The following is a 22,756-nucleotide window of genomic DNA, read 5'->3' as shown; positions in this document are numbered from 1 at the left end:
CACTAGTACATACTGTTAAATCTTTTACTGGTGTCGGTATGACTGTTTCCTTAGACATACAGATGTAGTCATTGTTTAGGACTGCAGATAATATATTTAAAGATAACATACTTCCGGTAGATGTTATAAAATTTAATATATATATATATGTACAGGGTTGTCAGCTGAACAGGAAATCCGGGAATCGTCAAGGAATTCCGTAACTTGAAGGAGAGGGATGGAATTAATTTTAAAACTGGAATTTTTTGATAAATCATTAATTGCTGTCGAAAATGACAATTCGCTAGTATTTTTTCCTAAGTAGAATGAAACATTGTCATTTGATGAAAATCAATCATTGATTGTCGAAACAGAGGTTATCCACATTTCTGCATATGCACCAGGTTGGGGAATATTTCTACTTCCGAGGGATTGGCATTTCGGATATGTAGCCACGTTAGTGCTTTTTCAGAATTTCCTACAGTTCTGAAGAACAACTCTTGTGATCTAAACTAAATTGTTGATTCAAATTGTGTTAGCTCTTCTGTGTCTACTAACCAGTTTATTCTTTGCCTTACTTTACTTTCTAAAGTAATGTACTTTACTCAATTTTCCTGCATTATTTTTACTATTGCAATAATAATTTGATGACATGTAATTCCTTCACTTATCATCTCAAGAAAGATTCGCAATTGAATCTGGGTTTGGCGTTAAACCAAAACAGTTTAGGTTAAATAATAATGGCTAAATTAACATATTGACATAATTAGTGAAAATGGTTTTGTCTTTGCTATCTATGGGAAAAAGCACCCTAACTAAGACCCAGCTTCTGTTATTGTTATAATTTTGAAGTTTAATGCGTCGCTTTTATTTAAAAAGATATTATATAATAGAACCATTCTCTGTCTCTCTCTTTATGTATATATATATGAAATAAGAATCTATTTTTTCGAAATTCAAATCGATCGCACTACGATTATGAAAGCATAAATTTTGAGCATTAATATTCTAAATTATTTTAATGTGAATGTAAAATATCGACACATTAATATAATTTTAAAAGAATTTATTTTAATTAAATATTTTGCTATAATTAATTTTTTTTCCTTGATATCTTTCTGTTAAATTATGAGGTATTCTAAGTGAAAAAGAGGAAAACAATTTTTTCAAATACAGTTATGAACATAGTGTGCAATAAATGCGGAAAATAAATTAAAACAACATCATTTTGAGGATAGGAGAAACATTGGAAATTCCACGTTTTTTTTTTTTTTTTTTTTTTTTTTTTTTTTTTTTTTTTTTAAACGTAGAAGTATCGGCGAAATTTCTTTAAAAACTTAGATGTATCATGGAAAATTCAAACTGTTGGAATTATCGTGTTTACATGTTTCTGAAAATTTAGGCAGCCAACCCGAAGTTGAATTTGGTTCAAAATTTGACATTATGGACGTTAAATCTTTGTACCGAATTTTATCTATTTATGATCTAGGTGAAAGTGAAAATATTATGATAAGTCTATATTGACAAGTGAAGTCTATATTGGCAATATCATTTCTACATTAAATAGCGCAATTGCTAATTCTAAATGTAGCTTTAAAAGTTCCAGAAATAAGAACCGAAAATAATTCCTCTAAAGTAGTCGTTTATAGCAAAATCAGAAAGGAGAGAATTAAAAAACACCCCTGAGGCTTTAAATGTTAACTGAGATAAAACATTCGTTATCGAAATAAGGGATATCGTTTGACGGCCAAAAGGATACGATTATAATTTTGATTAAGGAAGAAGAAAGGGAAGACAAAAAGATAGAAGTCCGCGTTGTCCTCTCTTAGAAAAATGATCTGCGTATTTAGCACATATAATTTCTACAAAAGGCGGATCTTATTCCATTCAAAATAGCATTGTAAGTATCAGTTTCTTCGAAAAAAATAATGATTCTTCTTCTTTTGGAATTGATTCGATTCTTTTATTTATTTATTCAGTGTTATTTTAAAAATGCGCTGATTTTTAATTTTTACGAAAAGTGAAAGGAAACAAGCACTTTGACATTTTATCCTAATCAGTTTGAAATTAATGTTTAGTAACTTCTTAATTTTGCATTTGTGTATCTCTTGATTACAACTGTTTGTGTTTCTCCTGAAACCTTTTATGTGGTTTGTAAAACAAAAACTTATAAATAAATAAATTTACAGTCTCCTTTAACAAATAATTAATATAGTCTCCTAAAATCAAATAAATAAAAGTATAGTCTCCTTTAATAAGCTTAAAAAAATGTCCTTTTTTCTTTCATTTGTAGTTGTAAGGATTAAAATTTAATTTATACGCATACAGCTTTGTTTAATACTTTTCTCAGTTTCAAATCATAAATATAAGTAACTCATTAGCATAATGTATTTCAAAAATAACAGTCAATAGAATCATTAATTTCTGCCTGTCGGTAATTATTCCACCGCATTTCACTTATATGTATATTGGGTTGAATAGTGTTGCAATCCGTATTACAACATATAATACTTGCCTTATTTAGACGTTCTTTCAACATATAATACTTGCTTCAATACATTCATTTCCCTCGTAAATGATTTTCCTCGTAAAAACATAAATAAAATATTTATTTATATTTTATCATTTCAAATCTCATATTACCGCTTTTGGACTTCTCGCTATGTTATCAATATTTTAAAAGTCTTTTAGCAGATGACATAGAAATAATTTAATGGACTCGTAATTTAATGTAGCACCTGCAGCATAAACAATGAAAATCTAGGAAGGTTCGTTGAATTAACTCTTAAATAACCGGTCAAATATTGCAGTATTAGTGTGGATTGCAAGTTTAGAGATAATTTAATTCTGAAATATTTTTTCACAATAAAATTAAATGATTTGGAATAAGAAGACCCGTCTCAAAATATCCTTTAAAACAAATCATTATGAATCAAGTTTATCAATTTATCTAAAAGATGATTAGTGGTGAAGGCAGCCGATTTCTTACAATGTATCCATCTGATGACTCAACTCCATTTTGTTATGATGTAGCGGAATTTTTAATCCTTTTCTTCTGCATGGACGATATTTAGCCATAATATAACATAACCATGACAATATTTATTTTTAATTCTTAATTTCTCGGTTTAATTCAGATAAATACAAAAATTTAAATGGATTTAATCTTGTTGTGCTTCTAAGAAATATATATATATATATATATATATTTTCTTTCGAATATTCTCTTAGTGTTCTCTGGTATGCAGTACCCATTTCATTTGTTTTTTGTTTGCATTAATTTTCTAGATGAAGAAATAGAAAAGCACGTGAATAAACAACATTTTATGTGGCCGCAATTTCGAACAATGTCAATTTATATACAAATCTTCGCTGTGATAATTTATTTTGTATAGGTTACTGTTTTAGAACTAACGATACCGATTTTATAATTGTGAACTATTATAACGCGTACATTTTTACCTTAGCAGGTAATGGCTTACTTCTTTTCGGGAATTTCCTCAATTACGGAAATTTATAAAATTGTGGCTTATATTAAATTTATATATTTTTGAGAAATCTTTAATATTTAATTCAATTTCAATGTTATTATTTTTTAAAGAAAACATTTCCTAATTTCATATAAAGAATATTCTCTTTTCTATTATATTTAATTAGATACCATTAAATAGTTTGCATCAATTGTTTAATGAGTCATTGTCCACTGTTTGTTTTATTTTACAAATCTGAAACTTTGCTCTGGATTATAAAGGAAATATATTGGAAAAATTTCATAGGCCTGATCAAATTTTATACACATTGAAATTTATAAATTTTTTCCTGTAAAGTTTAGCTAATAAGTTTTTTTCTTGAAAAACAAGCTAGAGTGAAATATTTTCATATATGTCTTTTTAATGAAAGAAAATAATTATCTTAATTGAATAACCCGGAAATACTTTAGTGATGTGCTGATATTTAATCCATATTTTATATGCTTTTTAGACAACACATTTCTGTTTCAGTTTCTTTTTATAATTAACAATGGTTTCCACATGATAGAATAGCAATTAATTTTCAATTTTATATGAGAAAAATCTTTTATTTTTCTTAGACTATATGAAGTGTGGAAATATTTAAAAGCCTTCCTTTCAGAATGAGCATGAAGAAATTACTGTTTTATCTATTTTCAATGGTATAAGTAATCTGTTTCAAAGTAAAACTAACTTTTAATAAAGGCACTACTTCCTACTGTATCCTTTTGAAATCTTATAAATTTTCACATTTAAATTTTTATATCTGTTAACTTTATACATATTGCCAATAAAGATATTTTTAAAGGCAGATTTAATTGTGTGTGTGCCTAAAATTTCAAGATGTAATCAATAGCAAATATAATTAGCAGCAGTTTTGTATATTGAAAGGTTCAACTACAAACATGGAATTCGAATTCTTAACTGTTGTATTATATACTTTTGTTTTTAATAATGCTTTAAAATTTACTTTTTATTATCACAAACAAATTTTAAAACATAACAGCAATGTCAAAAAAGAAAGAAAGAAAATTCACTACATTTGCATTTTCATTTAATCTTTATTTTGTTTTGGTAGATTTATAATTTTTTTAATGCTCAAGAAGGTGAAGCATTACAGTTAAATGCATCATAATTTTACTAAGAATTTTAAATGAATTTATGATGAAATTAATTTAACTGATGCTTAATTTTTCCAGCAATTCTATTACAAATGATAGCCTTCTCATACATGATTTGGACAGAATCACTCGTTCTCAAATATTATAATCTCGTGTCGTGTGTTTTATAAGAGATAAATTATTCTTTCAAATGCACAAGTTGATTTTATAATTTGATTTGAATTTAAAATTTTTATATATTTCAAGTATGAAACATAAGTTATTCTGTACTTTTTTCTTTGTTTCTTTTTTGTAATTTGTTGTTTTAACCATCTCTTCTTATTGATAGACTATAAATTGTAAGAGTTTTATTTTTATAAAAGTTTAATAATAATTATTTTTATTTAAATTTTAAAAAAGAATAATTGTTCATCTAATGGAATTTCATATTTTTCTGCTGCTTTTGTGATTAAACTTAAATGATAGTTATTCTGTATTTAGGATTGAATACAAGAATTCTATATTTATAAAAAGTGTATATTTCTATTCTTGCAAAGTATTTTGCGAGCATCGTAGTGTGACACAAGCTGATAATTTTTTTCACACTCCTTTCTTCGTGTATTCAAGATTTATTTTTCTTTTATTTATTAAGTTTAAGTTTATTTTGTAATTTGTTTATATTCATATTCATATGAAAATATATATGTTTTTCATAATATGTGTTATTTAAATGTATATTGATTTATTTTGGTAGAAATTATTTATTTAATTAATGTTAAAGGATTAAATATATAATTATTTAGAAATGAATATAAGGATTCTGTATTAGTAAAAAGTGTTTAAGTTCTCGAAATATATTTTGATAGCATTGCTCAACTCAGAATTGAGTTTATGTAATTGTAAATAAATTACTATTCCATAACTCTATGTGTAAAATTTTTTCCTCTAGTGTCTATCATGTCTGTAAAATTCTTCTTATTATTATTTTGCAATCTATCTATACTTATAAAAGAAAATGTATGTGTCTGTATTACTTAGACAAATCAATCACATTTATGATCATGCAATTTGGCACACATATAGCTGTAATGATGTCTCAATGCACCTCAAAGGCTGTATTATAAATTGATTATTATTTTTTTTATTAATGTGGGTGAATTCAACTGCCATATTTTCTGTCATAAACTGCCAATTTTAAATTTAGAGCGAGTAAGAGTTAAAAATTACAATTTTCAAATGAAGGTGAAGAAGAAATATGTTATTTCACTTTTTTCATATGACATTCATGCAATTAGAAACTTCCTGCTAGATTTTTTATTTTTCCTTAGCTGAAAGAAAATTTTTCTTTATAGCTTTTAAGAATATATATTGCATTGTTTAACTCATGATTAATTTTGAACTCAGGATTAATTTAACATTACTCAAGTTTATTTTTTTCCTCAAATGTCATTTTGCTTTGTTTTGCATTTTCTCTATATCCTTTAGTTTCACAGTATTTTATAGAACTTAATTTATAAGAGAACTTTTTTTGAATAAAGGGACTTTTTTTTGTATTTTCATAATGTTGTTGTTCTTAATGATTGGATGTACTTGTTTACTTTTTCTTATTTAGTCTAAATTATTAAGAAAATATACAGGTTTACTAAGAACCCTGTAGCATTGACATCTTTTTGAAAACAAATTAAAGATAATTAATCACTTCTGACATTTTTCAATAGTCAATTTCTCTTTTAAGATTATAAAAAAAAAATATTTGTTCCTACTTCCTACACAAACATAGTTAGTGAAATATTTCAGTGGATAGATAAAATCTTCCAATGAACTAAAAATTATTTCACAGCTTTCGTATTAGATATTTGATTGTTGATTAATCTCTTTTGAAGCTACAAATTCAGAAATTCATTGAATAAATGTATATCTTAATTGAAATAACATGAGACTATTCTAAATTCTATTATATGTTACAGTAAAAATTGACCTATGAAAATAATGTGATTTCCATCAAACCATTTTAATATTAAATATGTTTCCATGATTACTTTTGTAATATGTTGTAGTTCAGCAATTTTCATTTTACTATTTTTTAGAGTGCTATTTCAAAGAATCCTTCCCTTGAAAAAAGAATTATATGTATTTTTAAAATATATGTTTTTTTTTTTGTTTTTTTTTTTTGAAAATGTTTTAGTCAGTTGTTTGTAAAGAGTCTCGCTTTCAGAAACTTATAGTTGGCCATATCTGTTTGATCAACAGCGACATACAAAACATTTAAAACTGTTCCAAGAACTATAGAAGCATATGAAAATTGTTTAAGAAGCAAAAAAAAAAAAAAAAAAAAAAATCTGAAGTGCTGTTTTGAAAGTAGAGTGAATACATATATATATAACCCATTTATTCATTTAGTGATATTACCGAAAAAATCCATATTAATTTGAACATAAATGATTAATCAGTTCTGTTTATCTGACTGCTCCACGTGCAACACATGCAAGGTTTTTTTTGATATTTTCTAATGGCTGCGTTAATGTGATCAGATTGCACATATCTGAAATAAAACTTGAATGAAAAGTGATAAAGACAGGACCCTGAATGAAAAATTTTTAAAATCCAGAAATAAGAAAGCCTTTTAAGTACAATAGCTTCCTAAAGATAAACTTTGAAAGGAATTCAATTTTTCAAAATTAGACTTCTAGTGTTACTTGAAGCAGAAAAAAATGGTTTACGAATATCATTCTAAAGTTTATATAACAATACTGCATCACACAAGTTACTAGTAAAAGCACCAATGAAGTATTTCAGAATTCTTCATTCTGGGGGTTTATTCAGAAGTAATGATTCTCTTCCAGTGTTTCATAAAATTACAATATTGCAAAGTTATTACTGTGCTTATTTTTATCCTATTTAAAGTGTGTATGTTTTTATTGTAATAATTCTAAGCCACATTTGCTATAAATTGTATAATCATATAATTTCTCTTATATTCAAGGACTCATTAGTTATATTCAAGGACTCAGGGTGGCCAGCATTGCTGCTGTTTAAATTTTCCTGACATTATTGGGGATACTTCTAATATCAACAAAATGATGTCGTTTTATTTTATTCTCTAATTTTTGTACAGTATGTTCTTAACTGCATTTGAAAAAATGTTCTACTCTTTTAACTAAAATGAATTTAAAATAAAATTTAATTCTCAGAAAAAAATGATAATTTTCATTTATTGAATTTCGGATAAGCTTCAATTATGTAAAACCCGCCTCCCCCTTTTTTTTTGCAAATATATTAACCAAAAGTAGCCAATTATTGGAATATGCCCATCTAACCGAGCTTTTAGACAGCCAGTCATATCTCAGAAATGTTTGTTATATTTACTCACGAAAAATGCAGTCCAAAAATTTATACACAATGGGGAGTGCTTAAAAATGAAATGTTTTGTTTTCTTCTAGTGGGGTCTCCCTTATTGATACTGTTTGTCAACATAACAATCAGAACAAAAATTGGGTGATATTTTGTACAATAACTGTAATAATAATAAAAAATCGCTCGCTCACTAGATCAATGTTTAGCTCGAAAAATATATCTTTTTTTTTTATTGCATAAAATGAACAAGTTTTTAGAAGTATAAATTTAAAAAAACGATAGTATGGATGAATTTTATAAGTTTTTGTGTCAAACAGTATCATATACATCAAACCATATAAGAAAAACGCTTCTTTCTTGATCAAAAATTTTTTGGATAAATAACAAGAGATATTTGTACATATCATGTATTAAAACAAATGAATATCTCGTGTTTTTTATTATTTTTTAATTTATAAAGTAAATTGTTGAATGTATGGGGAATTTTAGATAAACATAAAATTTTAAAGAAAATGTGAAAAGAAAATATGAGCAATGACATCCATATGAAGAATTTAGTGAATCCCTATAAATAATGTTTAAAAATACACACAAAATTTGTTTATGAAATTAATAGCAATAACGTCCTATATTTCCTAATTCAACAAAAAGGTCCCCGAAAAGAGAGGAAAAAGTAATTAATGTAAAATACTTATTTAATTAAAATACATTATTTTGGAATTATAATAATGCGTCAATATTTTACAACCAGTTTTGAATATTAATACCCAAAATTCATATTTTCTCTCTTGTAACACATGGTGAGATCGATTTGACGTTCAAAGAAAGAAAGGGGTTCCATATGTATTATTTTAAATATAAGAGACCCATTAAAACTTAAAATCATAACAGTAACAGGATCTTGGCTTTTAGTTAGGCTGTCTTTTTCCATAGTGCGCAAAACCCTTTTCGCTAATTACGTCGATAAGTTGACGTTCCGAAAACAAGCCAACAAAAACTTTAGGCGAAAATCTTATATATTTAAACATGTACCCAATAAATTAGATATGGTAGTTAATCTTTCTCCTCCATAGTCTATTTTAGACTATCAGTAAAAATTTGATTTTCATTAGTTGCGAAAATCTGTGTTTCATTCTGCCTAAGAAGAAATAACAGCGAATTATGTTTAATAAAATTTATCAAAAAATTTCCAGGTTTATAATAAATGTCCCTGATTTTTTTTCCAACCTCTCGGAATTTTCTGAGGATTCCTGGTCAGCTGACCTCTCTATTGAATAGAAATGTACCAGTATTAAATTTTAATTATGTTATATCCTCGCACATTTGTCATCAAACCTTTTTGAAAAATATTAAATAAATAAATCGTGTCTTGGACTTATAGACAGTATAATCATCCATTATTATTATTAGATAACGAGACTTAATCCTAAAAAATTTAAGGAAAACTGATCCTATATATATTTGTTAGGAATTGATTCACTTTAAGTTTTAAAAGTATTAAATTATATAAATACTCATAGTAAAGATTCAGTGGATCCATTCTTTGTAATAAAGTGTGGGCATGTCTTTCCTTAAAATATTCTTTAATCTTCCATATGTGACATAATTTAGATGGGAAATTTCTCGTAGCTAACTCTCACTATTTCCAAGGAAAATAAAATAGAAGTTCATAGATTATTCCATTATCTATTGTTTCTCTAAATAGTAAGTAATAGAGGAGTTAAGTATAAACTGTTTGATGTGATTTATTAAATCTTATAAAAAACGTAGATGGATAACAAAAGAAATTTCTTGGAAAAAAATTTATTATTATTATTATTGATTGAGATTGTATTATTTTTGAAATTGTAGTTACCAGCTATGCTGTATAGTTTCAAATCTCAGACAATCTCTTCAAATCATAGTAATTTTTTTTTTCACTTGTCATACTGTAAAAATAAAATCCAATTCAAAAAAATATTTTTTTCCCTTAATATCATCAAAAATTTATAAGTGTTCAAAAACTTGAAAAATAAAACTTAGTTTTGAATAAAATCTTGCAACTGTTTTTACCACATTTTCATTATCAAAATAACAAGCAGTTTGACAATCCTATACCAGGAAAGAAATTTTTGAAAAATTAAATGACTATAACAAAATTATTATTATTATTATTATTATTTTTTTTTTTGAAAACCTGGACATAGTGTTTAAATTTCCACAAATGCATAAATTGATAATTACATTTAAATATTACTACTTAAAGTAGTTAATATTTTGGTTCCTATTTAATAATTAACAGATTCTTGTAGTTTCTTAGTTGATGGTGGAAAAGCATGCTTGAACAAAATACTGTTACTTATAGTCTGATTGGATACAAATGCATCTTTGAATGAATTTATTAAAGCATAGATTGAATCAAATCAACAATAAAAACAACCACAAACTATTAATTTAAGAAATTTTAAAACGTAATCAATTTAACAGAACTAGTTGTCCATTCATTAAATTATCAGATACGTATTCGTAATCTCTATTAAGTAATATCGGGGAGAAAAATGATGAAATTCAGTAATTATGAAAATGCAAATGAAATCACTTATTCAAAATACTATATTATTAAAACTGTAATTAGAATTCTTTTTATAACATTTAAAAATATTTTTGCACTAAGCCAGAAAAATAAAACGTTTTGGCTCAATTTTCTGGTCTTGTATTAGACACAACTTTCAATTATTTATATGCTCTGCTAATATAATTTTTAAAAATTTAAATAGCGAAATTTTGGGAAACTTTATTGTGTCCAAACTTGATATAACAAACTTCTAAGTAAACAAGAAGAATTTGATTTACCTATTTGGCATTTTGGTAAATTTCTATATAAGTATGTGCAATTTTTATCATAATTCAGCTGAAATTAATTTCTTTTACATGATGCTTATTCAAAACTACACTTATTACAAGATATTCACATGACTGAACATGAATAAAAGTATTCTAAAATATGAAGTTAATTTTAAATAGTGTTTTTTATTGCTCTTCATAGATTGGAAAGAATAGGCAAGGATGGATTTTTTTAAATATAGAAACAAAACAAAAAAAATTCATTTCGGAAAACTTAGTGAATTATGCATAATTAGAGAAATTGTTTGAAATAGAATCTAAAAATAAATACACGAATAAAACATTTTTTTCAGTTAAAACAGAAATATAAATAATTGGTTTTGCTTAGAACACGTGGCCACGAATCCAAGAACACGTGGATTAAACGAATTTACACACGCACAGTTTTATGGCTAACAACACTAATTTATTAGACAACACAATTTTAATGCTTGTATCATAAATGAATGTATCATTGTTAATTTCATAGTATGCTGATTATTTTTATGACAATGATTCCTTTGATGATATGCATTGTTAGAGTTGTTACTTGGTTATAGAAAAACAATTCTCTATACCTTTGTTATTCAATATACCCCAAATTTAAACAAATTCAGTCTTATTTTTAAGTCGCTTTTTACATTTAAGTTTTTAATATTAAATGAAGATTTTAGGACTGGCACATGTTGGGTAATTAAAACTTCCAATTAGAAACTTGGCAGCTGTTTAAAATGACTTTAAGATAAGTTGTGTGGAAATTTTCAATACTTTTATTTAAATTATTAGAATGTATATGTTAGAAAACATGCCACTGTTCTTTCCCCCTTCCTATAACCCTAATAGTTACAAGAAAATTTTTCGAAAATATTTGGACTTCAAAAAAATCAATGGAAAATCTTTGAACATCAATTTTTCTAGAATTTTGTTTGATAGGGAAGCAAAGAATGTGAATTCTTCGAAGGATATAATTTGAAATTTATGTAAAGAATTTAATAATATACAAACAAGAAGTTTAACCTGCTGTATATTAAAATAGCAAATTGTGTTTTAATTTCTTCAAAATATGAACACATTTTGTTTGTATTAAATTTCAAGTTTATAATAAAACATTTAAAATCATAGCGGATTTACTGTCAATTTGCAAATTATTTTTGTTTAAATTCAAAATATTAGCTTTTTTTTTTTAATTTGATATATTTCTAACGAAACGTTAATGTAATAAACAGCCTAACATGGTAACCTGGCGGCTGTCTTTTGCAACCCTCTCTGAATATTCATCAATTAGTGGTGACTGGAAATTCTTCTGTCAAAGCTTATTGGTTGATTCCTGAGCCAATTTGGCGAGAGAAAAGCAATGACTTACCACGCTTGGAAGACGCTTGGCACACTCTTACGCTGTTTTCACATAGTGTTGGTTGTTTTATTCTTGTGTTAGTATTTTCTCACCCGCTTGTTTTGAAATCGCTTTCGTCTGGATTGCAATAAAAATGAAGCAGGCACTTGAATCAGTCGGACAACGGAGGATTTTCAACAAAGGTAAATAATAAATCATTTTATTAAAATACTGCCATAGTAGATTAATGAATAAGCATTAATAAATAATCTTATTTATTTCATTTTTTGTTGTTTATGAAGTGTTGGTATTTTGATCAAATTCCAATTTAGTGTTGTACTTACGACATTAACGCAAATTAAAAAAAGGAAGACTTGAATTGCTTGCTTTCTGTGTAGCAATTGCTTTTTTTTTTTTTGCAAAGTAGGAATTTAATAATTTATAAACTCTTTATAAATAGAATTGAAGTTTTTTTAATGTGATAATGGAAATGAAATATTGGATTATTATTTTTTTATGTCTTGTAACATTGAAATTTATTATCAGATTTATAAAATTTATTTTATTATTAGATTAAAATTTATTAGTAGATTAGAATTATTGTGTATTGAATTTTTAGTAAAATAAAAAAACATATGTTATTTGATGCTGATCATTCAGGGAAGTTTTCTATTCTATTATGTTTAACTGTGCTAGTTTCAAAAAGGTTAGTTTTTACTTTTCAAAGTGAAATATTATGTCGAGGCATGGGTATAATATTTTTATGATGATTAATTTTTCTTTTATCTTATTTATTTCAAATTTTTACCTACTGTCTTTAAAATTATTTTGAAGTTCTCAATTTTTGAAAGATTAAAAAAAAAAAATGAAAATCCATTAAGATGAATTATTTTACTCTTTTCATAAACCTTTAGGCATTCTGCAATATTGTTGTGATTTGTTTGTCCTTAAAATGATCAAATTTTTTGACATATTTTCAATTACAATTTTTTTAATCTAATCTATTATACAGTTAAGATTTTATCTGCTTGAGTTGTCTTGTTATATTATGTATTAAAATTTTATTTAAATGTGCTTTATCTAAATTTTAAAACTAATTTTGACTTGTATATTTGTCTTCTAGCCCTCCAATCTGCACTTCGCTCTTCGTCTTTGTCCCAAAATGGTAAGATTTTAAAACATTCTTTTTTTCTGGTAAATCTTCATTATTTGTTTACTATTCTTTTTTTATATTGAGTTAGGTTTTGTATTCTTAAACTTGTTGTAAAATGATATCACCGATACAATTTTTGATATAGGATAGATTTAAAAACATGAGTCAATCCTTTTCAAAACCGTGAAAGGGGAAAATATCATATCAAATTTAGAACTTTGCCCTCTTTAAATCCCTCATAATTCTGGCAGTTATCATTTCTGAAAAATTCCAATTGTCATCCTTAATAAAATCTAATCATGATATGTTTAGATGATGCTTAAAAAAAGTATATATATATATATATGTAGATTTAATCAAAGAAACATAGCCATCGATTCCTAGCTAATTAAGTTGGCATACTCTTGATTGATATGATTCGTCTCTGATAATAATAATAATAATAATGGGGGGGGAGGGTGCATCTATCTCATACCTTTCTATGAAATAGACTATTGGACAAAAAGCAAACGTATTTCACAAAAGCATCTGTATCAAGATGATAATGAGAAACTTATATAAATTTTGTCAAATTTTATTAGTTCTGTGATTGATTAAAAGTTTTTAGAATTTTTGCTATTTTAAATTTAATGCATGATTCATTTCAATCTACTGCTGTATTTGTTTCTATTTATTGTTTCGATCTGTGATCAATTGGATTGTTAAAATACTTAGCCAGAAGAGTTATTATTAAAATTAATATGTGCAATGGATATTATTAAGATTAAACATATATGATAATTGTTTGGCTAGCAAAATTCAAGACTATTTCATTTAACGAGTGCAGCATTTGCTAATAAATTTTCAACTAAATGTAATACTATCATTGAAACATCTATAACATATTAAGATTTATTTTATTGTTCATGAATTCTATGGACATATGGAAAGAATTCCCACTACTTTTGTGATGAATAAGAAACTGAGATGCAAGAGGAAGTTCAGATTTTTTTTTCTTTTAAAGTTTTTTTTTTTTTCTTTTTTTAATGTTATGTAAATTGAATAGAAAAGAAAAATTTTATTGACACATAATTTCTAAATTTGCACGATTTAAATGATGTCATTTGTAAAGTGAATGAATTTATAATGAATATGAATTATAATTTCATGATTTCTTCTATAAGTAGTCATGAAGCGAAAAAAAATTTTGTATCTATGTATAAACAAGAAAAATATTAAAATTGTATTTTTGATTTTTTTTTCCCCTGTATGTTAAGATAAATAATCTGGAATCCTTTTTATATATTTTCTTTTGCAGTATTTAATGGAATTGTTCTTAGAATGTGTTTTTTCATTGGTGTTAATTAGTATTAAACACATTTCTGCATTTTGTGCAAATTTTATATATTGTAAGAAAAATGGGATGAGAATTTGAACTTGTTCACTTAACAGATTTAGAAAATTTAGATTAAATCGAATTCTTTCAAATCCGTATAAATTTCTTTCAACAGATGATTTGTGAAAGTCAGGGCTTGAAATAAAATTGTACAGTATGTAGAAAAAGTCAAATTAATTTATGTTTAATTATTGTAGTGTTATTATTTTAGTAATTTTTTCACAATACTTAAGTAATACTATCGATCAAATTTGTATATTAATAAGTCTTTAATTTACAGATCCTGTAGCATGCAAGGGAAAATGTAAGATAACTGAGAATAAAACTGCATCTGCTTATAGACCTAATACACACAAGCCGAAATCCACTGAAGTTATGGCTGCAAGTTGTGAAAATCCTCTCCTGATAGATATGAATGAGAGTAGTTCGTCACCCAGTCCTGATAGTGAAGCCATCCCATTTTTAACAAAAAGTGCATTTGATCGGGAAAGTTTGAACACAGTTCAAAATCAAGCTGCATCATTATCTGATCTACCTAGTATGCATATTCCCAATCCTGCAGACGCAATGGCTACAAATTTTCAAAATCCTTGCCTAATGAAGAACAACAATGAGTATAATTTACCAACCAATCATGTTACTGAAACCTCTTTATCTGATCTGCATTTCTGGGTAAGGAATACTCACATGGCTTCAATTCAAGAAACTTTAAATATGGTTCCTAGTGATGACACTGATGCTTGGATTATAAAGAACCGTCTAATGGCATTGCAGCAACTAAAGTCTGATTTTCCTGATCAATATTTCTCCAGTCTTAGCCTTTCTCCTCCAAGCATGACCGATTCATCTGGTAAGATATTTGTTTTTCTTAGTTTTAAATTTTGATGTTTTTCTACAAAATTGGTTCAATGAAAGGATGTTTGGTTAACAAAATTGAAATTTCTGATTTTATGGATCTATTTTCAAATACAGTGTTTACCATTAAGAGTTAATAATAAGTGACTTTTTTTTTTCTCTTGGCAGTACATAAATGCTTATTTCTGAAATTTATTGTGAAATCATATAGATTCCTTATATTTTTCTATGCAGAGCAGTTTTCGGTACATTTGTAGTACTTGTTATCTTTGCAAATTCTGAAAGATTTGCCTTTAGGTATTCGAAATCATATAGTTGAAAAATTGTATTTATAAGATATCTATTGCATATATAAATTTAGATAGTTGAATGTTATTTCAATCAATGATATAGTGTGGTTTTAATATAAACTTTAATCTCAAATTTTCTGAATTTATAGATTTCTTTTTTCAGTAATGGTCATGTTTATTATTAAAATATTTGTGTGTGCTCCCAGCTTTCCTTCATATTATTTTTCTTGCGGTTATGCGAACATAGCTCTTTTTTAAAAAAATATTTATTGTGGTTTATTTTAATTACTACTTGTTGTCTGCTGCTTATTTTGAATTTAAAAGTGTTTTTACTTTTTCAGGGGAAATATCTCCAGTTGCAATGTATAATCCATCAGATCTTGGAGCTTTCAATATTTCACCATTGTCATCTAGAAATTCACTTTCATCTGCAAATAGTTCTTTGAAAGATGCTCCTCTTACTAATGAAAAATGTAAATTCGAAAAACATGATAGGTAAATATTTACATGTTTAAATATTATCTTAATCGTAATGAAATGTATATATCTACTCATAAATTTCTGTTTTAACATTATTGTTGCAACATGTTTTCTCTACTGCATAAATAAAAATGGGACAGTTGAATTAAATGCATATTTTAACTTTTTTTTTTAATTTTTAATATGAAATCAATCAAACCAGTAATAATTTTTCTTCTTTGTAATTTATATAAATTCAAATTATTATGATTATTTCTATTATTATTTTATTTACATTATTTGAGTTGACTTTTTTAAAAAAATAAAAGGCTTTACAATTAGCTTTTCCCTCTATTTTGTGTGTTAAAATATTACGAGTGATGTACGGAAGTCATTATTTCCATTCATTGACATTTGTCTAATTATAATTTTTTTTTTTCTTTTCTCTAGGCCTATCATGCATCAACAAGATGGAATAAAATTAGAATTAATGCTTGGAAGAAATTTTTCAAAGAATGAAAAATCTTCTGGGGAGAATTCTTTATTCCGTGGCAAATTACAATCTGGATTGAAAACTGATCAAAGTACTGGAGTTATTGATAAAAATACAAAGCAATATTTGTATGAGAAGTCATATCAAGAAAAAGAAACAGGGCCAAAAAATTCAAAATCTGGAAGTAGTAATGTAGACTGTTGTGAGACATTTCATTATAATCATATGGACAAGAATAAAAATAATGTAGCTAAGTTGGCAAGCTATGATGTTGCTTCTTTGATGGTTCTGAAATCCACAACAGGCTTCTTTGATTCTCATTGTCATATTGATTTATTGTTGGCTCGTGAGAAGTTTCAAGGTACATATGCTGATTATATGGCTCAGCATAAAGATAGTTATCCGCAAAGCTATAAGGGTTGTATAGCAGTCTTCTGCAAGCCATTGACATTTGCTAAGGTAAGGATTTTATTGAAAGTTTATTTTTATTTTTTTATCAGCTTAACTTTTTAAATATCTTAATATACATCTAAAAAATTGTCTTAAAAACAATCTGAAACAAGGTTGTAAAGATTGTTATCTTTTGAACGCTTTTTTTAGTACTCAACATTTTTCAAAAATTGTTATATAAGTTTGTACTTCAGTTCTATTCAGATTTAATGAAAAAGAAAATTTTTTCTTTAAAAACAATTTTTTTATTGGTGACTGAGATGTACGTTGTCCATTTTCAAATCTTTTCTTAAATTTTAATAGATTTAAGGCTAATTAGTATGCATGTATGATTTTTACAAAGGATATTTATGATTTAATTCAAAAATGTTTTTCTTGTTTTCATGTCAGATTGTTTAGACAACCATATTCTTGTTTGAAAAAATACTAATGGATCCTTCTTCCCTTTCAAACTAAAATAAAAACTGTGTTTATATAAAGGTTACATTAAACATACATTTCTTCTTTACAGAAACAAATGTGGCAAAAACATCTTGAGCAAGATAATGTTTGGGGAGCTTTTGGTTGTCACCCAAAATCAGCAAAATTTTATGATGGCAAAACAGAAGAAGATTTGTTAAATGCTCTGAACCATCCAAAAGTTAAAGCCTTAGGCGAAATTGGATTGGATTATTCAAAGGGGTAAGTTAGAGGTTTAAATCACTTTTTATTTTTTTACAAATTCATCACATTCCATATCAAAATTTCACTGTTCATTCATAGCAGAGAGAACCAATTGCTGCTATGATGACTATTATAGCTATTCTATGGATAATTAAAAATTGATTATAATTAATGATACAAATGGTTCAAGAAATAAGTTCATTAGTTCTGCCAGACGTATAAAAGTGTATCTGAATACCATTTAATAATATGAGACCTTTGTTTTCTGTATTAATACTCATACTTCATTACTGATTTTTATTTTGGTGATAATAAAGTTGCATTTAATTACTTCATGCTATTAAAGATCCTCTCTGTCTTCATTTCTAATATAAGATCTTTAGATTTTCTTGTCATTATGCTTACAGAAATTTTTTAATTCGTTTCCTCCGAAAGAAAATTTGTTGCAGAGTTTGTTAAGAAACTGCATCTGTGTTTGGTAGATATTTTGTCTTATTTTACTACTAAATTTTTGTGACTGATCTAGGGTTACGGCTTGATTCAGCAGGCCTTTAAATTTTATTTATCTGAAATCTCCCTATAAAATAAGAGAGAGAGTTAATCTGTTTTGTTTATAGTTTGTTTAATTGAATTTTAAGATTAATAAGTAATTTTTGTCTTTCCTTCTTTAGAAATCAGTGTTCAAAGTTAGAACAACATCATGCATTTAGAAGGCAATTAAGAATTGCCCAAGAAAGGAAACTGCGGCTGGTAATCCATTGTCGGGATGCTGATGCTGATACTATTAAAATTATGCATGAAGTAAGTAAAAATGTTATAAATAACTCTCATCATGTATAGGTAATCTTAACCTTTATTTAACTCATTATTTACTAATTATCAATATAATGATTATTTCACCAAATATGTTTTAATTGGTATCTTGATCTTGTAAGATACATTGAAACTTTATTTCAAGTTTGAAATCCTTGTATTTAAAAATTTAATACTAAGAAGAAGGATTTGTTTCCATAGTGTTAATTTTATAAAAGATTTGAGTATTTTAACATCGCCAACAAGGCATTTCAACATACGTTATTTTAAAAGGTTATAAGAATTTCAATTACGTTGATTGCAATAATTCTTGTGTAATATGATTTATTGATTTTTTACCTATTTTTATGACAATGAAGAGCATTCAGTTTAAATTTATTAACTTATATCCGTTTTCTGGATTTTCATGAATGTAATTAGACAACAGAGGAGGAAAAGTTTCCTTCCTCCTTGTTAATTATTTTGAACTGAATATTTTTTCATTCATTAAAAGTGAATATCGGAATATAGTTTAAGAAGCATTAGTAGTTGTTGTTTCTAATGGCACTTGAAATAGACAAGCCCACTGACTTTAGAGAGAAGCAGTTATAGTTTTATATATAATGTTTGTTGAATTGCAGCTGCATTTTTGTCTCAATGCCTGAATGGCATTTGGGATTTAATTTTTTTTAGGACTGTGAGTCTTTATTAAATGATTATAAAAATATTTTCTAAATGTAGTTCATGCATCATTGGCATATTGAATCACATTTTTATATGCATATATTTTTTTTCTTTTAGATACTACCTAGAGACACGATTTTCCACTTGCATTGCTTCACTGGTAGCTGGAAAAGGGCTCAAAAGTGGATACAAGAATTTCCTAATGTTTTCATTGGAATCACAAACTTGGTGACATTCCCTTCTGCTACTCCAACTCATGAAGTTGTTCGGCAGTTGCCTTTAGAACGTCTGTTACTAGAAACAGATGCACCTTATTTTGTACCTTCAGTGGTAAGTGTTTTTTTTTTTTTTTTTTCCCCTTCCACATAATGTCATATATATATCTAAATATATAGCTTTAAAATATATACTTTAAACAGTATTTCTGACTGCTGAATATTTCATTTTAGTGTACAGTGTCTTTCAAAATGTTTTGCTCCAAAACTAAAAACCTTAAATTTATTTGCTATGAGCAAATTTATATTAATATTTTTTTAGGCAGTTTTTGCATTAGAAATTTTAAGTTTTATCCCAGCAAAAATGTAGCTCAAAAAACATTTTCATTTCTTAATAACATGAAATTATTCAACTTTAAAATGATCTAAGAACTATTGGATTAAGGTACAAATTTATTTATAACTAGAAGGTTAACTATTATAACTTTTACAAAATGTTTTGATTTGCTATGAGTCAATTTTTAATACTCTATTTATTTTTTAATTAATATTTCTTTTGCGTAGGTTCCCAAAGGTACTAATTCTTCCCATCCTGGTATGGCCATACATGTTGCAGCTCACATTGCTGCACTTAGAAAGATTTCTGTGGATACAGTTCTACACTGGACATCTACCAACACACGAATTGTCTACAACATAACATAAAAGCTTCATTCTACTGTGATAATCGAGTCTAAGGATGCTTACATCATCTACTGTCATGAGGTTACTCGTGATATTTTTCTCAGGATGGAATCCTCAAGAGCAAACTGGATTGCTGTAAACCGTACAGAGAAGTGTTTTTTGTTTCAGTTGATATTTTCTACCACTTTCAAGCTACTGAGCATTTATTTTGTTATGGAATAAGAAATTTGTGTGTGTATATTACACAAGAGATTTATTTTTTGTCAATGAATCTCCTAAATTGACTATTCAAGCATTTGGCTTACAGTTAGCACTATAGTGGGTGTAATTTTTGGGAGTGCAAGTTGAACTACTGTGAAATGTCAGAATCTTCTGTTTATACCTGAAAACAGGATCTCTGAACAGTCCACTTCTGAGTGAAATGACAAAATCATTTATAATTGTGATTGCTGTGAAGTTTTTTGTTTAATATGCCTTTATTAGTTCTGGAAATTAGTTGGCACTAAATTGTTTACATTTTATACATGATTTTTTATTTTCTACCATCAAGTGTTCCTGTGGTGTCACTTTTTATTTTTTTAAGTAGTACACAACTTGCGTGTACAAATTTGTTATAAATAAAATGTTCTTTAATTTGAAATTCAAATTAAACAAAAATTTATAATATGCTATTAAATTTGCAACCCAAATTATTCTGGCAAGATATTTTTAACATTTAGTTTAATAATAAAAAAATTGTGATTCTTTTATTTAACACTAAATTTATTGTTAAATTTACAATTGATTTCAGTAAGAAAGCACTAATAATCTAAAGTATGTAAATAGTTTGATGAATTTTAAATGAAATACAATGTTTAAAAATGATTCCCTACTTTCCTCATATTGTTCCTTCCTGTAATGTCATTGATATACTCTACGGGAAATAGGAAGTCCACTGCTGTGGTTTGTTTTATTACATTATCCAAATCTGCATACAGTTTTATGTAAGGCTATTCTTTGATTTTTGAATTCTATTTTATAAGTTAGTTCTTATTAGATTGTGACCAATTTTATCACTGAAATAAAAAGTAATCCCCTTTTTATTAATTTGCTTTTTGAATATTTTATAAAATAAAAATATTAAACATATTTTATGAAATAAAAACATTATTCTTAATGTGATTGAATATTAACATTAATTTTGTCGACTTTACTTTTTAACTCAACCTGGACATATTTCCTATAGCTTTCATAGTTTATGCTTTAAGTAGCATTTAAATGATAACTTTTCAAAAATCTGTCTTCTAAAATATTCAGCTTTATACTGTTTAAAATACAATTGGAAGAGCATTTGGCAGTTCATTTTATGTATTAACTCGTTTTTCTTAATTCAACCTAGACATATTTCTTATAACTTTTATAATCATTTTAAATAGTTTACATTATAGATGAGTCGTATGGAAGTATTTTAAAGTTTCCATGTCTAGAATAGCCTTTTCTGTGATACAAAACAATGCTTATTGCATTATTTTAATCATATAGATTAATTTTTAAAATAAAATAAGATGCTGGAATTGTAGAATTGTATGAAAATAAGTTATCAGTGTGTACCATGAAAATATCTTGCTAATTATTGATAATGATCCTTTTATAAAGGCAGTTTTGCACTAAACTTACAAAGTAAAATTAAATTTTTTAATTGACTTACTTTGAATGTGATCTTATGATTTCTTTCTTCTAAGACCCATGATGAAGATGTTTCTGAGGTCTTCCATTTTAATTGAAATTTAATTTAAATCTCTACAAATGTTCTTGTTCATATATATCATTTCATGTTGATCATTCTCAATTGATTGTTTTGTATGTTATATCTATAAAATTTACATCATGTAATGTATATGAATAATAATTTGATTTTATGTATTCTGATTCAATATTGTTTCCCATTAAATATAAAAAAATAATTTTTTTATTGCATGATATATATTTCTCAGGATCAAGAAGTTTTATAAACCTGTAATTGTATTAGTATGGAAGAATAATTTTATTTTCATAACTGCATTTATTCTGCTAAAATTTATATATGTGTATGCAATATATATATAAATGTATTGTGCCCTTTTCTTATGTATTCGATGTGATGAATTTTAGTGAACTTGTTTTTTTCTCAACTGTAATTTATACTTTACAAACTTTTAAATGTATCATTTCATTGTTATCAATCATCACTGTTTCAATTATCAATCATTTCTTGAAAAATACTAACTTCATCTCTTCCATGTTGTAACAGAGATCTCTTATTAAAATTGATATCAAAATGTCCAAACTTTGAAAAGTTGCCTATTATAAAGTCTATTTATGCTACAGAATCTCAATTAAATCCAATCGGTTTCTACCCAAATAACTTTAAAAATCCTTCATTAAAATGCGTTTAGAAGGTGTAACAACTGTGCTGTGAAACATAATTGGTTGTAATTAAGGATTTGCCCTCCACTAGTACATACTGTTAAATCTTTTACTGGTGTCG

At 26.3% G+C, this 22,756-nt stretch overlaps 1 protein-coding gene across 1 annotated transcript; it reads left to right on the top strand.

Moving 5' to 3' along the window:
- Positions 1 to 10,175: 10,175 nt before the first annotated feature.
- On the top strand, positions 10,176 to 20,397 carry LOC129965395 (uncharacterized). The gene is made up of 9 exons (XM_056079240.1): positions 10,176 to 12,340; positions 13,261 to 13,302; positions 14,946 to 15,515; positions 16,152 to 16,305; positions 16,720 to 17,221; positions 17,724 to 17,893; positions 18,547 to 18,676; positions 19,469 to 19,681; positions 20,131 to 20,397. The coding sequence occupies exons 1-9, from the start codon at positions 12,292 to 12,294 to the stop codon at positions 20,269 to 20,271; spliced, it is 1,971 nt and encodes a 656-aa protein (XP_055935215.1). The 5' UTR covers positions 10,176 to 12,291; the 3' UTR covers positions 20,272 to 20,397.
- The last annotated feature ends 2,359 nt before the right edge of the window (positions 20,398 to 22,756 follow it).

The sequence above is a fragment of the Argiope bruennichi genome, chromosome 4 (genome assembly GCF_947563725.1).
Source record: "Argiope bruennichi chromosome 4, qqArgBrue1.1, whole genome shotgun sequence".
In the NCBI taxonomy this organism is placed as follows: domain Eukaryota; kingdom Metazoa; phylum Arthropoda; class Arachnida; order Araneae; family Araneidae; genus Argiope; species Argiope bruennichi.
This window is presented reverse-complemented; position numbering and strand designations above follow the sequence as displayed.

Excerpts from the sequence above, each read along its gene's own strand:
- LOC129965395 (XM_056079240.1), top strand. The coding sequence starts at position 12,292 with ATGAAGCAGGCACTTGAATCAGTCGGACAACGGAGGATTTTCAACAAA. Across the intron at positions 16,306-16,719 it reads AAATTCGAAAAACATGATAG|GCCTATCATGCATCAACAAG; the intron begins GTAAATATTTAC and ends TCTTTTCTCTAG. Across the intron at positions 17,222-17,723 it reads AGCCATTGACATTTGCTAAG|AAACAAATGTGGCAAAAACA; the intron begins GTAAGGATTTTA and ends TCTTCTTTACAG.